The following is a 12,862-nucleotide window of genomic DNA, read 5'->3' as shown; positions in this document are numbered from 1 at the left end:
AGGTATCAGATTTTGTGCCCTGTGCAATGGAAGAGTGGAGGCCTAACCACTGGACTGCCAGGAAGTCCCAAGACAAACTACTTTTAAGACTGGCACAACTCACAGAAACATTTCAAATTCCTGGTCACAATCAAAATTTTATCTAGAGGCTAGATTTTATTTCTGTTTAAGGTTTCAAGTTCAGTTCAGTCAGTCACTCAGTCGTGTCTGACTCTTTGCAACCCCATGAATCGCACCACGCCAGGCCTCCCTGTCCATCACCAACTCCCGGAGTTCACCCAAACTCATGTGCATCGAGTCGGTAATGCCATCCAGCCATCTCATCCTCTGTCATCCCCTTCTCCTGCTCCCAATCTCTCCCAGCTTCAGGGTCTTTTCCAATGAGTCAACTCTTCACATGAGGTGGCCAAAGTACTGGAGTTTCAGCCTCAGCATCAGTCCTTCCAATGAACACCCAGGACTGGGTCTCCTTCAGAATGGACTGGTTGGATCTCCTTGCAGTCCAAGGGACTCTCAAGAGTCTTCTCCAGCACTACAGTTCAAAAGCATCAATTCTTCGGCGCTCAGCTTTCTTTACAGTCCAACTCTCATATCCATACGTGACCACTGGAAAAACCATAGCCTTGACTAGACGGACCTTTGTTGGCAAAGTAACATCTTTTTAATATTGAATAAAAGATTTAAAATATCTTTTAACAATATATTTTAATATTAAAAATAGCTTTTTAATATGCTATCTAGGTTGGTCATAACTTTCCTTCCAAGGAGCAAGCGTCTTTTAATTTCATGGCTGCAATCACTATCTGCAGTGATTTTGGAGCCCCCCAAAAATAAAGTCAGCCACCGTTTCCACTGTTTCCCCATCTATTTCCCATGAAGTGATGCGACCAGATGCCATGATCTTAGCCTTTTCTGAATGTTGAGCTTTAAGCCAACTTTTTCACTCTCCACTTTCACTTTCATCAAGAGGCTTCTGAGTTTCTCTTCACTTTCTGCCATAAGGGTGGTGTCATCTGCATATCTGAGGTTATTGATATTTCTCCCGGCAATCTTGATTCCAGCTTGTGCTTCCTCCAGCCCAGCGTTTCTCATCATGTACTCTGCATAGAAGTTAAATAAGTAGGGTGACAATATACAGCCTTGACGAACTCCTTTTCCTATTTGGAACCAATCTGTTGTTCCATGTCCAGTTCTAACTGTTGCTTCCTGACCTGCATATAGGTTTCTCAAGAGGCAGGTCAGGTGGTCTGGTATTCCCATCTCTTTCAGAATATTCCACAGTTTGTTGTGATCCACACAGTCAAGGCTTTGGCATAGTCAATAAAGCAGAAATAGATGTTTTTCTGGAACTCTCTTGCTTTTTCTATGATCCAGTGGATGTTGGCAATTTGATCTCTGGTTCCTCTGCCTTTCCTAAAACCAGCTTGAACATCTGGAAGTTCACGGTTCACATATTGCTGAAGCCTGGCTTGGAGAATTTTGAGCATTACTTTACTAGCGTGTGAGATGAGTGCAATTGTGCAGTAGTTTGAGCATTCTTTGGCATTGCCTTTCTTTGGGATTAGAATGACAACTGACCTTTTCCAGTCCTGTGGCCGCTGCTGAGTTTTCCAAATTTGCTGGCATATTGAGTGCAGCACTTTCACAGCATCATCTTTCAGGATTTGAAATAGCTCAACTGGAATTCCATCCCCTCCCCTAGCTTTGTTTGTAGTGCTGCTTTCTAAGGCCCACTTGACTTCACATTCCAGGATGTCTGGCTCTAGGTGAGTGATCAAACCATCGTGATAATATCTGAGTCGTGAAGACCTTTTTTGTACAGTTCTTCTGCGTATTCTTGCCACCTCTTCTTAATATCTTCTGCTTCTGCTAGGTCCATACCATTTCTGTCCTTTATCTAGCCCATCTTTGCATGAAATGTTCCCTTGGTATTTCTAATTTTCTTGAAGAGATCTCTAGTCTTTCCCATTCTGTTGTTTTCCTCTATTTCTTTGCACTGATTGCTGAGGAAGGCTTTCTTATCTCTCCTTGCTATTCTTTGGAACTCTGCATTCAAATGTTTATATCTTTCCTTTTCTCCTTTGTTTTTTGCTTCTCTTCTTTTCACAGCTATTTGTAAGGCCTCCTCAGACAGCCGTTTTCGTTTTTTGCATTTCTTTTCCATGGGGATGGTCCTGATCCCTGTCTCCTGTACAATGTCACGAACCTCCATCCACAGTTCATCAGGTACTCTGTCTATCAGATCTAGTCCCTTAAATCTATTTCTCACTTCCACTGTATAATCATAAGGGATTTGATTTAGGTCATACCTGAATGGTCTAGTGATTTTCCCTACTTTCTTAAATTTAAGTCTCTTAAAGTTTCAAGTTAATCAAGCTTAAATAAACATCGTCCAGTTTTACAAGAATTACTTTTCTGAAGGAGATCAGCCCTGGGATTTCTTTGGAAGGAATGATGCTAAAGCTGCAACTCCAGTACTTTGGCCACCTCATGCGAAGAGTTGACTCATTGGAAAAGACTCTGATACTGGGAGGGATTGGGGGCAGGAGAAGGGGATGACAGAGAATGAGATGGCTGGATGACATCACTGACTCGATGGACGTGAGTCTGAGTGAACTCCGGGAATTGGTGATGGACGGGGAGGCCTGGTGTGCTGCGATTCATGGGGTCGCAAAGAGTCAGACACAACTGAGCAACTGAACTTAACTGAACTTTACAACTCAATACAACTCAAAGCCAGAACTTAGATGGCCTACACCATGCTATCTTTTTTTCAATAAACTGTGGTTTAGTATACAGAGGAGTTTTTGCTACATTTTAATTATGAGTCACACAATGAATAAAGGAGTACATACACACCCTTAAGTGAGAAAAGCATTACCAGAATGATTTAACGGTACCAGAAGACAGACCAGTTCTGAACTCACCTATCTTGTCAAGAACACTTAACCAGTGGTGTAACAGAAAGAGGACTGGAACAGGGAATCTTGGTGCTAGTCCTAATTCTGCCATTAACCTTGGCAAAGTAACCTTGTGGGGTTACTCCTAATGGAGTAACCTTGGTAAAGTCATTTGACCCTCTGCAGACTTCTGTCTTCTCTTCAGTAAAATGAAAGAATTGGATTCCAAGGTTTCTAAATCTCACAACCCTCAACAGTCTTTGATTCTATTGTTAAGTAGCTTAGGGCTGTGAGAGGCCCAGCAATTACACACTAGGCAGCTCCCATATTTTTATGTACTTAGGCAACCACACCGCATAGAGTAACAAGAGAACCCACTATTAGTCACAGGGAAGAAGGAAAAAGAAAAGTGCACACAGCTCCTGCCGGTACTGGTTTACTCCTGTTGGACCTAATCAAGAGAAAGCACCTCTGCCAACTTTCCAGGGGATAGGAGTGGTTCCTATGTCTCACCACACCCACCATAGTTGGTTTTTCCTAAAAGAAATCCAGTGGGACTCTACAAAAATGTTGTAAAGCAGCAAGTACTTTTAGTCACTGCATGACCAACAGGACAGATCAATTCTAAATTACAGAAATAAAACTGCTTTGTCTTTCTAATACAAAAAGAAATAAACAGCTTTCATTCCAAACAGTCCTAGATGACCACAGTGAGTTGCACAGATAACTTAGCAATAAATAGTGTCAACCCAAAGAAAACTAATTATCTATAGAACTAGAAGGTTCAAAGCACTGGGGTTCAACGTAACATTATTCAACACAGCCTCTTTTTTTTTGGCTGCTCCATGTAGCTTGTGGGATCTCAGTTCCCTTGTGGTGTGTGTGTTAGTCGCTCAGTCATGTCTGACTCTTTGGGACCCCATGGACTGTAGCCCTCCAGGCTCCTCTGTCCATGGAATTCTCCAGGCAAGAATACTGAAGTGGGTTGCCATTTTCTTCTCCAGGGGATCTTCCCAACCCAGGGATCAAACCCATGTCTCCCACACTGCAGGCAGATTCTTTACTGACTCAGCCGCCATCAAACCTGGGCCTCAGCAGTGAAAGCACTGAGTCCTAACCACTAGGCCACCAGGGAACGCCCTCAACATAGTCTTTGATGCAATTCAGCTTACAACTCCAACTTCCAGAGTAAAAAGCAGTATTAAAAACTCACTGAGACTCATTACGTCTTCCACAGCAAGAGCTAACCAGATCTGCCTATAATGGGATGGTGTCACTAAAATAGAGAAGTCACCATCATATGAATTGGTTTGTGGAAACCAAAGATCAAATGAGGCCAACTCAGAAGCTGTATCAGGTGGCTCTCAAGATGGCTTTCTGGAAGAACTCGTCCAACACAGGACAGTCCTAGAGAACCTGTATTCCCTGATTTGCATACAATTCTCTCTCAAAACAGCTCTTTGTCAAATACGGCCAAAGACCATCCCTAGTTCACATAAGCCATCATTTGTCTGGTTAAGTCTAGGAACATTCCTTTCAAGAGGGGCTACAGAGCTGTAGTTCTTAATCTGGCACCACCCAAGGACCTCTAGATGGACCTCTAGGTGGCCCATAGGTGGATTCTATGTACTTCATGGGGTCTCTGAAGTCCCCAAAGGCCTATGCAAAATTCTGTCTCTATGCACATTTCTGGAGGGAGAAAGCCTTTGCAGTGAACCAAGCAAAGTTAAGAACCACTGGTTTCAGCGCCAGATATAAAACAACGTATCTACTGAAGGTGACCATGTGAATAGAATGGGAAGTAATGTCCACTATTTGAGATGAAAAATAACAAAGAGTGCTATCTTTTCAAAACAAAAAGAAAATATATGATAGAAGTTTCTGAGGATCAGGTATGAGCTGAGTGGCTCTTGCCCAAAACCACAGATCACAGAGTGGTAAAGCTGAGGACCAAACCAGGCTGGGTTTCTGCCAGGATGGTATGTTTATACATTTTTCAAAATGGGTTTGACCAAAGTTTCACATATCCTTATGAATACCCCACTCCATTAAGATGGTAGCCTTCAAAAAACTTCAAGTCAAATTTCAGCATAGGCATCTGACACATTAAACTATCCCCTGAATCATTAATCAAATCACAGATCTTTCACATAAGCCAGCACATGCAGATTTTTAAGGGGGAACCTTAGTGGCTCAATATCCTCTATCCTATTGCACTACACCAGCAACTTGAACACCCCACTCCAGTACTCTTGCCTGGAAAATCCCATGGGCGGAGGAGCCCGGTAGGCTGCAGTCCATGGGGTCGCCAAGAGTCAGACACTACTGAGAGACTTCCCTTTCACTTTTCACTTTCATGCATTGGGGAAGGAAATGGCAACCCACTCCAGTGTTTTTACCTGGAGAATCCCAGGGACGGGGGAGCCTGGTGGGCTGCCGTCTATGGGGTCACACAGAGTCGGACACGACTGAAGTGACTTAGCAGCAGCAGCTGCAACTTGAAAAAGCAGAACAGGTCACAAGCTTTTAACTGTGAAGTGCCTCGATTGTAATGAAAACACACGGTGGTCCAGTGGTTAAGAATCTGCCTGCCAATGCAGAAAACATGGGCTCAGTCCTTCGTTCAGGAAGATCCCACATGCCACAGAGCAACTAAGCCTCTGCATCACAACTACCAAGCCCATGTGCCTCAACTACTGAAGCCAGTATGCCCAGAGTACATGCTCAACAAGAGAAGCCCCTGCCTGCGGCAACTAGAGAAAGCCTGCGTGAAGCAAGGAAAACCCAGTACAGTCAAAAATAAATTAAATAAAGAAATAAACCTTTAGTCAGGGTGACTTTAGAGTGGATTTGTATGACTTCAATTTTCAAGTTCCCCCAGGGAACTCTACTCAGTACTCTGTAATGACCTATATGGGAAAAGAATCTAAAAACCAGTGGATATATGTATATGTGCATCTGATTCACTTTTGTACAGCAGAAACTAACAGAACATTGTACATCGACTATAATCTAATAATAATTTTTTTTTAACTTGCAAGTTCCCTTCTAAGGAGTCTTTGCCTAAACACTAAATGATTTTTTCAACCTACCTAATGGAGTCTTTCATAAATTAAACTGAAAACAACTTTTCTAGTGCTATCTTCATACACAGTACATGAGTAAAAGCAAAGATAATAGACTTATTCTGAGACCAAGTTAAAAAGTAATTATCATCATAAAATTACAGGACCTTGTGTTCCAATGTCAAGCTTTGGCTCAGTATATGCAATTTAAAGTAGTCAAAATGCTCAATCTCACCTGAGAAGTGAAAACAAAGCGACATTTGAACTTGAGTTCAATGACAACGTGTCCTTCAATTTCACAGGAAGTGCTCTATTTATTAAGAGAGATCTAAATGGCATAGGAGTCTATGGCATACACACTGCCTCCAAAGACATGCATGATGATAAAGTTTCTGATCGCTTCTGAATTCTATTTAGCCATTTCTGCAAGTTCTAACTCTAGACTCCCAAACCCTAAGATATAACTGGACTAGGCCCTCCGAAGCACCTGTGGCCTGAAATGGCTTTAACCAATTCTCAAGGCTTTCTTGGCCGCAGTGGAGAAGAGGGTTTGACCATTCTATTTTGGGTCAAGGAGACTCTCTTCCACCCTAAGTGACCTCAAGTGGCCAAGATCAGTTGGAAGAATGCACTGCGAGTGATTTTTTACCAGGCCAGCGGCCTCTATTGCGAGACTCCGACAAGGATAGAGATCTGGTCTTGGATCGAGGCGACGAAAGAATGCGGCTGAGCTGTGTGGGGCTTACGACAGCCAGTCTGCTCGGGAGCCCGCAACCCATAGCCGGGCCGAGGCGTCAGGAGCTCGAAGAAGCAGGGATCCCCAGGGGACGCAGAGGGAGGAGGAAGGGAGCGAGGGAATGAGCGAGGTTCGGAGCCTGCAGGTGTCGCCGGGGAAGGGGACGAGGTCGTCTGGGGCTGGCACTGACAAGTGACTAACAGTGCGGTTCCGGACTCGGACAAACTGGTCACATTCTCAGGGTGTGTGACCTTGAGCATGTGGCTCCACCGCTCAGCACCTCAGTTTCCTCATCTCTAAAATGGGGTTGATCAAGTGGAAAACGCACCTTCAAGCGCTTGGCACGGCGCCTGGCACCTAGTAAGCGCTCCGTACAAATGAACTACTACTGGCTCACTGGCTCCTCTTACCGCCTGGAGGAGCTAGAAAAGCCCCGAGCAGGGGAGTCCCCAGGAGGCGGATCCGGGGCTGGGGAGAGGGGACCCGGCCGAGCACTCACCGAGCACGTCTGCTGAGCGGTGCCGGGCTACGAAGCACGCGTCGTCCCCATAGCAAGCGCCCTTCTTGAGGAGGCCCTTACGGAAGTCCTTGCCGAAGCCGCAGCCGGCCGTCACTAGCCCGTAGTCACCGCCACCGCCGCCGCCACCGCCTCCGGCCCTGGGGTCAGTCTGCGAGAGGCCGCCGAGCACGGCGCGGGCCACCAGTCGCCCGTACGAGAGGACCGAGAACATCGCCGCCGCCGCCCCCCCGAGGAGGCGGGGGGCCCGGGGAACAGGAGGACGCGGAGGCCCGGAGCCGGCTCTCTCCTCAGCCGCAGCCGAGCCGCCGCCGGGACGCTCCTCAAGGCGGCGCGCAGTTACCGCCGCCGCCCTTGCCCGACGCGCGGGGCCTTGCACACGCTCCGCCGCGCGCACTGGAGCCAGAGCGAGGTCAGAACCGGCGGCTCCTCCGCCTCAGCCCGACTAGGGTCCCGGCTGCAGCCACCGCTGCCGCCGCCATCTTCCGCTCCACTAGCGTGTTCCGGGCCGCGCCGGCAGCACCGCCCCCCTTATGACCACGCCTATAGCCCCGCCCACGGCCCACGGCTTAGGACCAAGCCTCCTCCTCCTCGGCTCGGTGCCCTATGCAGTCACAGAGGTCGAGCTTGCGCAGAGGATGTGGTCACAATATCTCCTGGGAGTTGTAGTCCGGAGGCTGTAGTCGCTTCTTTTACTTCACTGCCTAGCTTCAAGGACCTAGGAGGAGTTCCCAGACGCGAGACAGAAGTTAAAAAGCGGAGAATTACAAGTGGGTTGTTTGAAAGTTTTCTCCCCTGCTTTCATTGAAGAGAAAACGCCACTATTCCTTTAAAAAAAAAACCTGGAAAAAATTAATCGGGTCACGTATGATTTTTCTGTAACACATATATTAAACTGAAGTACACAAATCTAGTGACACCTCTAGCATTTGTATATTGGAAGGGTTTAGGGACGGGTTTAGTCCACTAACTGGACTGTAGCCATGTTCACAGGTGCCTCAAGGCCTTTGCTTTTGCTCTGCCTTCCACCCACTATATTTATTTTTATTATATATATATATATTTTTTTTGGGGGGGGGCTGCTGCACTAAACAGTGAATAGGACCTTAGCTCCTCCACCAGGGATTGAACCCACACCCCCTGCAGTGGAAGCATGGAGTCCTAACCACTGGACCACCATGGGAAGTCCCCTTCCATCCACTTGAATCTAATTCCATTTCTTGAGTGACCTGTGCTCTTTCTTAAGTGTATCCCCAGAACATATGGGCACATGATAAACACTTTAATAAATGAATGAATGCCTATTTCACTAGATCCTAAGCACCCTAAAGGCAAGGATCATTTGCCACTATATTATTACAACTGATACAATTTCTATAAATATTGAACAAAAGAAGGGATAACTGAATAGGAACCATAAATATTAATAATAAAATATAGCATTTGTCAAATAAAGGAATGATTAAATGAATGGATTCAGAAATGAAAACAGATTTGAGGCAAATGATCTAATCTGAAATAGTTTTTGCTATCACCCAGAAGCATTGGGGTTTTCCAGCTTTTTGACAGAATTATAGTTCCTCTGGAGATTCCTGTGTCAATCTACAAATAAATCTCTTTTACACCTTTTTAAGTATATCTAAAGACTGCCAACCATCCACTCAAAGCACATTCCATTATCCCAATTACTGTCATCATTAAATACTTTTGTGGTTCATGGTGTTCTAAGTACTCTATATGTTTCTGTCCTTAAGGGTTTTCATCAAAATTGGACTGAACAAACCACTTCACACAATGAGTGGTCTTTTGTCAAATGTGTAGACAAAAAAAGATTCATTTACCGAATAAAAGATAGAGGGATTCTAGGCATGCAGTCACACCTTGCTATTTTTTTATGGCCCACAAGAATTAGAGAGTGCCCAGAAGAAGGGGGTGGAACCTTGTGGATCCTCAGCTTGGCATTTATGTCTGTGCCAGCCATGCTAAAGGTTGTTCTTTTAAGCACATACCACTACCAAATCCCAGCCAGGATGTCAGGTAATTCTACCCCAAGGACAAACTTTTTAAAATAGCATGTCAACCCTTATTCCTTGCCTCGTCAGACTCCCACAGACTGCTACTACCTTTTCATTTTCAGGACATATATTTCCTCATTTCCATGTCACAGGAACCAGTTGGATGAGATAAGCAGGAACATAAGATGTGACTCTGATGCTGGGTAACCTCTGCTCTGTTGGGGCTACTGTTTTCACAGTTAAATGACACCAGTGCCTTGAGTTTCCTGCAAATGAGTTTTCTGCAAATGAGTTGCTTTTTGGAGCACAATGTGAACAGAATCCTTTCTCAAAGCTCCTTTGCTCTTTTTGGAAAGAAGAGACAAGGCCTCAGGTTTCCTTGAATCATTTATTCCAGAGCCAGTTCTGAAAAGTCTCACTATAGTGGGGAAGCCAGGAGAGGGTACTTGGAAAAAAAAATACACCTTCCCCTGCCCTCCCCCGGAGCACAGTTCACTTGTGACATTTTGCTAGACTTTAAAAGCCCTAAGAGTTTTCTTCCTTAACAGAGTTACATTCCTAGCACTTCAAGGATTCCTGGGAGGTCAGTTGTCACTCTCAGAAGCGAGCAAGTGGTGAAAATACCATCTGTGTTCCCAGGGCACCTCTATGGCATTAGGAAAGAGCTTTGCACTGGAGTCACCCCCAGCTCCTAAAAAAAGAAAGAAAGAAAAAAAAGACATGAATTCCCTAATGAGATTTTCTGCCAGACTGGTACACTGATCTCTGATTTCTTTTTACTAACCTGTTCAAAAAGAGAATTAATTAGTTTATGGCAAGATTTCTCAGCCTTGGTACTATTGACATTTGGGAACCACGTAATTCTTTGTGGGAGGGGGTGGTCCTACACATTGAAGGGTGTTTAGCAGCATCCCTGATCTGAACCTACTAGATGCTAATAGCACACTCACCCCCTAGTTGGGGCAACCAAAAATGTCTCCAGACGTTGGCAAATGCCCCTAGGGGGCAAAATTGCCTTTAGTTCAGAACTACTGAGTTATATCAATGCCTTGCAAGTGAACAAATATTTGGGAAGCACTTGTTAAGTCTGAGGCTCTGTGTTAAGATTAAAAAACACTGATGCCTTCATAGCAGTTATAGTATTGACAAAGAGGGTTAAAATTAAGTAAATGTATAGAGAAAATAAGCACCATCAGTTGAAATAAAGGCATGTAAGGAGGAGAAAGAGGACCCACTGGGATGGAAGAATAGTCAGGGCACGTGAGAGGCCAGCATGGACAGGGACTTCCCAGGTGGCTCAGTGGTAAAGAATCTGCCTGCAATGCAGGAGACACAGGAGACACAGGTTCGGAAGATCCCCTGGAGGAGGAAATAGCAATCCACTCCAGTATTCTTGCTTGGAAAATCCCATAGACAGAGGAGCCTGGTGGGTTACAGTCCATGGGGTGCAAAGAGTCAGACACGACTTAGCAACTGAGCACAAGCCAGAGCAAGAGCATGGACAGAGGTCTGAGGAGATATAATCATTCCAAGAAAAAGAAATGGGAAATCAGCAAACGCAGAGTGTGATTGAAGAAGAGCAAGTAGTCCAGTGCAGCTCAACCTTAGGGTTTGTATGAGGAATAATGAGAAATGGAACTAGGAAAATAGTTTAGAAACTACTTTGCATAAAAAGGAATGAAGTACTGATACATGCTTCAACATAGAGGAACCTTGAAAACATTATACTAAGTTAAAGAAACCAGTCCCCAAAGACCACACATTGTATGATGCTATTTATATGAAATGTCCAGAACAGAAAAACCCACAGAGACAGAACCCAGATTAGTAGTTGCCAGAGACTGGGAGGAAGGGGAAAGGGAAATGATTGCTAATGGGTTTGGGGTTCCTTTTTGGGGGTAATGAAAATGTTCTGGAATTACTAGTAATGGTTGCGTAACCTTTTATAGGTACTAAAAAACAATGAACTGGACACTTTAAAAGAGTGAATGTTATGGTATGTGAGTATCTCTACTAAAAAAAAAATGTAGTTTAGGACTTACAGCAGAGGGTCTTGTATGCTAAGCTGAGGGTGCTTAATGCTGGCGACAACAAGGGGGGGTCACTAAATGCTCTAAATATGCCAATAATAATAAAATAACAATAAATAATAAGATAATGAAGCAAGAATAGTGATGAGAATGAGAGCAATAGATAACATGGATTAAGAACTTCCCATGTGCATTACCTGCATGACCTGCACTGACGACCTATTTAAGCATGAAAACACCCAACAGTCCTGTCTGTTTCACGTGGGACTCATTTATTGTTTATTGTCTGTCTCCTCCCTGACTAAAATGTAAGTTCCATAAGAGTAGGGGATTTTTGTGTATTTTATCCTTGATCTCAAGTGTCTGGAACACTGCCTAGCATATAATAGGTAATAAATAAACACCTAAGAAGTGAATGCTGTTGATTAAGAGAATCTTAGAGGTCATACGCAGAGTCGGACAGGACTGAAGTGACTTAGCAGCAGTAGCAGTAGAGGTCATATAGAGCAAGCAACTCGTTTCACAACTGAGAAAGGAGAAGGGTAAGTAACAGGTTACTCCCATAGGAATTTTATCGGTGGAGCTAGGTTAACTGGAGAGCCCTCCGGTAAAGTCTTGGTCCCTGCCCTGCAAAGCCTTTTTGAAGGTTCTAGCCACAAGCTACTCTTTCCACTGAGCTTTGCATTGTGTGTGATGGTCATGTTTTCTCTCATCTAGAATCCATTGCCTTCCAGTCTCTGATAACAGTATTTTGACTCCTCGGGAAATAATCTATGTCGGTTTATGTGGTTTGGAAGGAACTAGATTTCAGGAGGGCACATGATCCAGGTCTGACCAATCAGTGCATTGCATTCTCTTGGCCACAGTGATTGGTCCAATAGGAAGGCACATGACCCAAGCTAGACCAATGAAACTCCACTATGGGATTTTGCTGAAAGCATTAAGGAGAAATTCTCACTAGCGTTTTCTAAACCCATCAGATGCAAACTTAGAACTGCTGATGGCCATTTTTGCCACTGCTTGGGAAAAGCCAGCCGAAGAATGAAGGGAATTTAGAGAGAAGCAGAGCCTAGAGATGGTGAACAACAAGAGAATTTGTGATATCGATTAAACCCCTGAATCCAGCTTTGCCTGAAGTCATCAGTCATCAGTCCCTGAAGTCATATTAATTCCCTCAAGCAACTTTGAATTTGACTTGCAATGAAGTGAATCCTGACAGATCCTGATACCATGACTACAAATATCGAATCAGGAATAAGTTACCAAACCAAAGGCAGTTTTTAGAAGGGAACTTCTCTGTCAGTTTACATAGAGGAGAGGGAACTGCTACGCCTCAGTAGAAAAATTACTGAAATAAAACATCTGATTTCTTTCTTTACTACTTCCATGAGAGGAGAATTGGCCCTGACTAGTGGGTTCAGAAAAAGATGCTGATGTCACTGAACTCAACTCATTGCCTGATGCTCAGTAAAGTCAGTCTACTGAAACCAGGTTGTGGTAAAGAAAAGTACAGGGCACCAAGCAAGGAGAACAGACAGCTAGTACTCAAAAGAATAAAAAAATTTCCTGATGGCTTTCAGGCCAGGGTTTTTAAAGGCG

At 44.4% G+C, this 12,862-nt stretch overlaps 1 protein-coding gene across 1 annotated transcript in view; it reads right to left on the bottom strand.

Annotated features, from left to right (window-relative positions):
- PPTC7 (PTC7 protein phosphatase homolog) overlaps window positions 1-7,765 on the bottom strand; it is a 45,253-nt gene extending 37,488 nt beyond the window's left edge. Inside the window, exon 1 of the mRNA XM_027566800.1 lies at window positions 7,201-7,765. Within this exon, the coding sequence (XP_027422601.1) occupies window positions 7,201-7,432 (232 nt within the window). The 5' untranslated portion in view covers window positions 7,433-7,765. The remainder of the gene's footprint in view (window positions 1-7,200) is intronic.
- Window positions 7,766-12,862: the final 5,097 nt, after the last annotated feature.

This window comes from Bos indicus x Bos taurus, chromosome 17 (genome assembly GCF_003369695.1).
Source record: "Bos indicus x Bos taurus breed Angus x Brahman F1 hybrid chromosome 17, Bos_hybrid_MaternalHap_v2.0, whole genome shotgun sequence".
Classification (NCBI taxonomy): Eukaryota; Metazoa; Chordata; class Mammalia; order Artiodactyla; family Bovidae; genus Bos; species Bos indicus x Bos taurus.
Note: the sequence above shows the minus strand (reverse complement) of the source record. Positions and strands in the feature narration are given on the sequence as shown.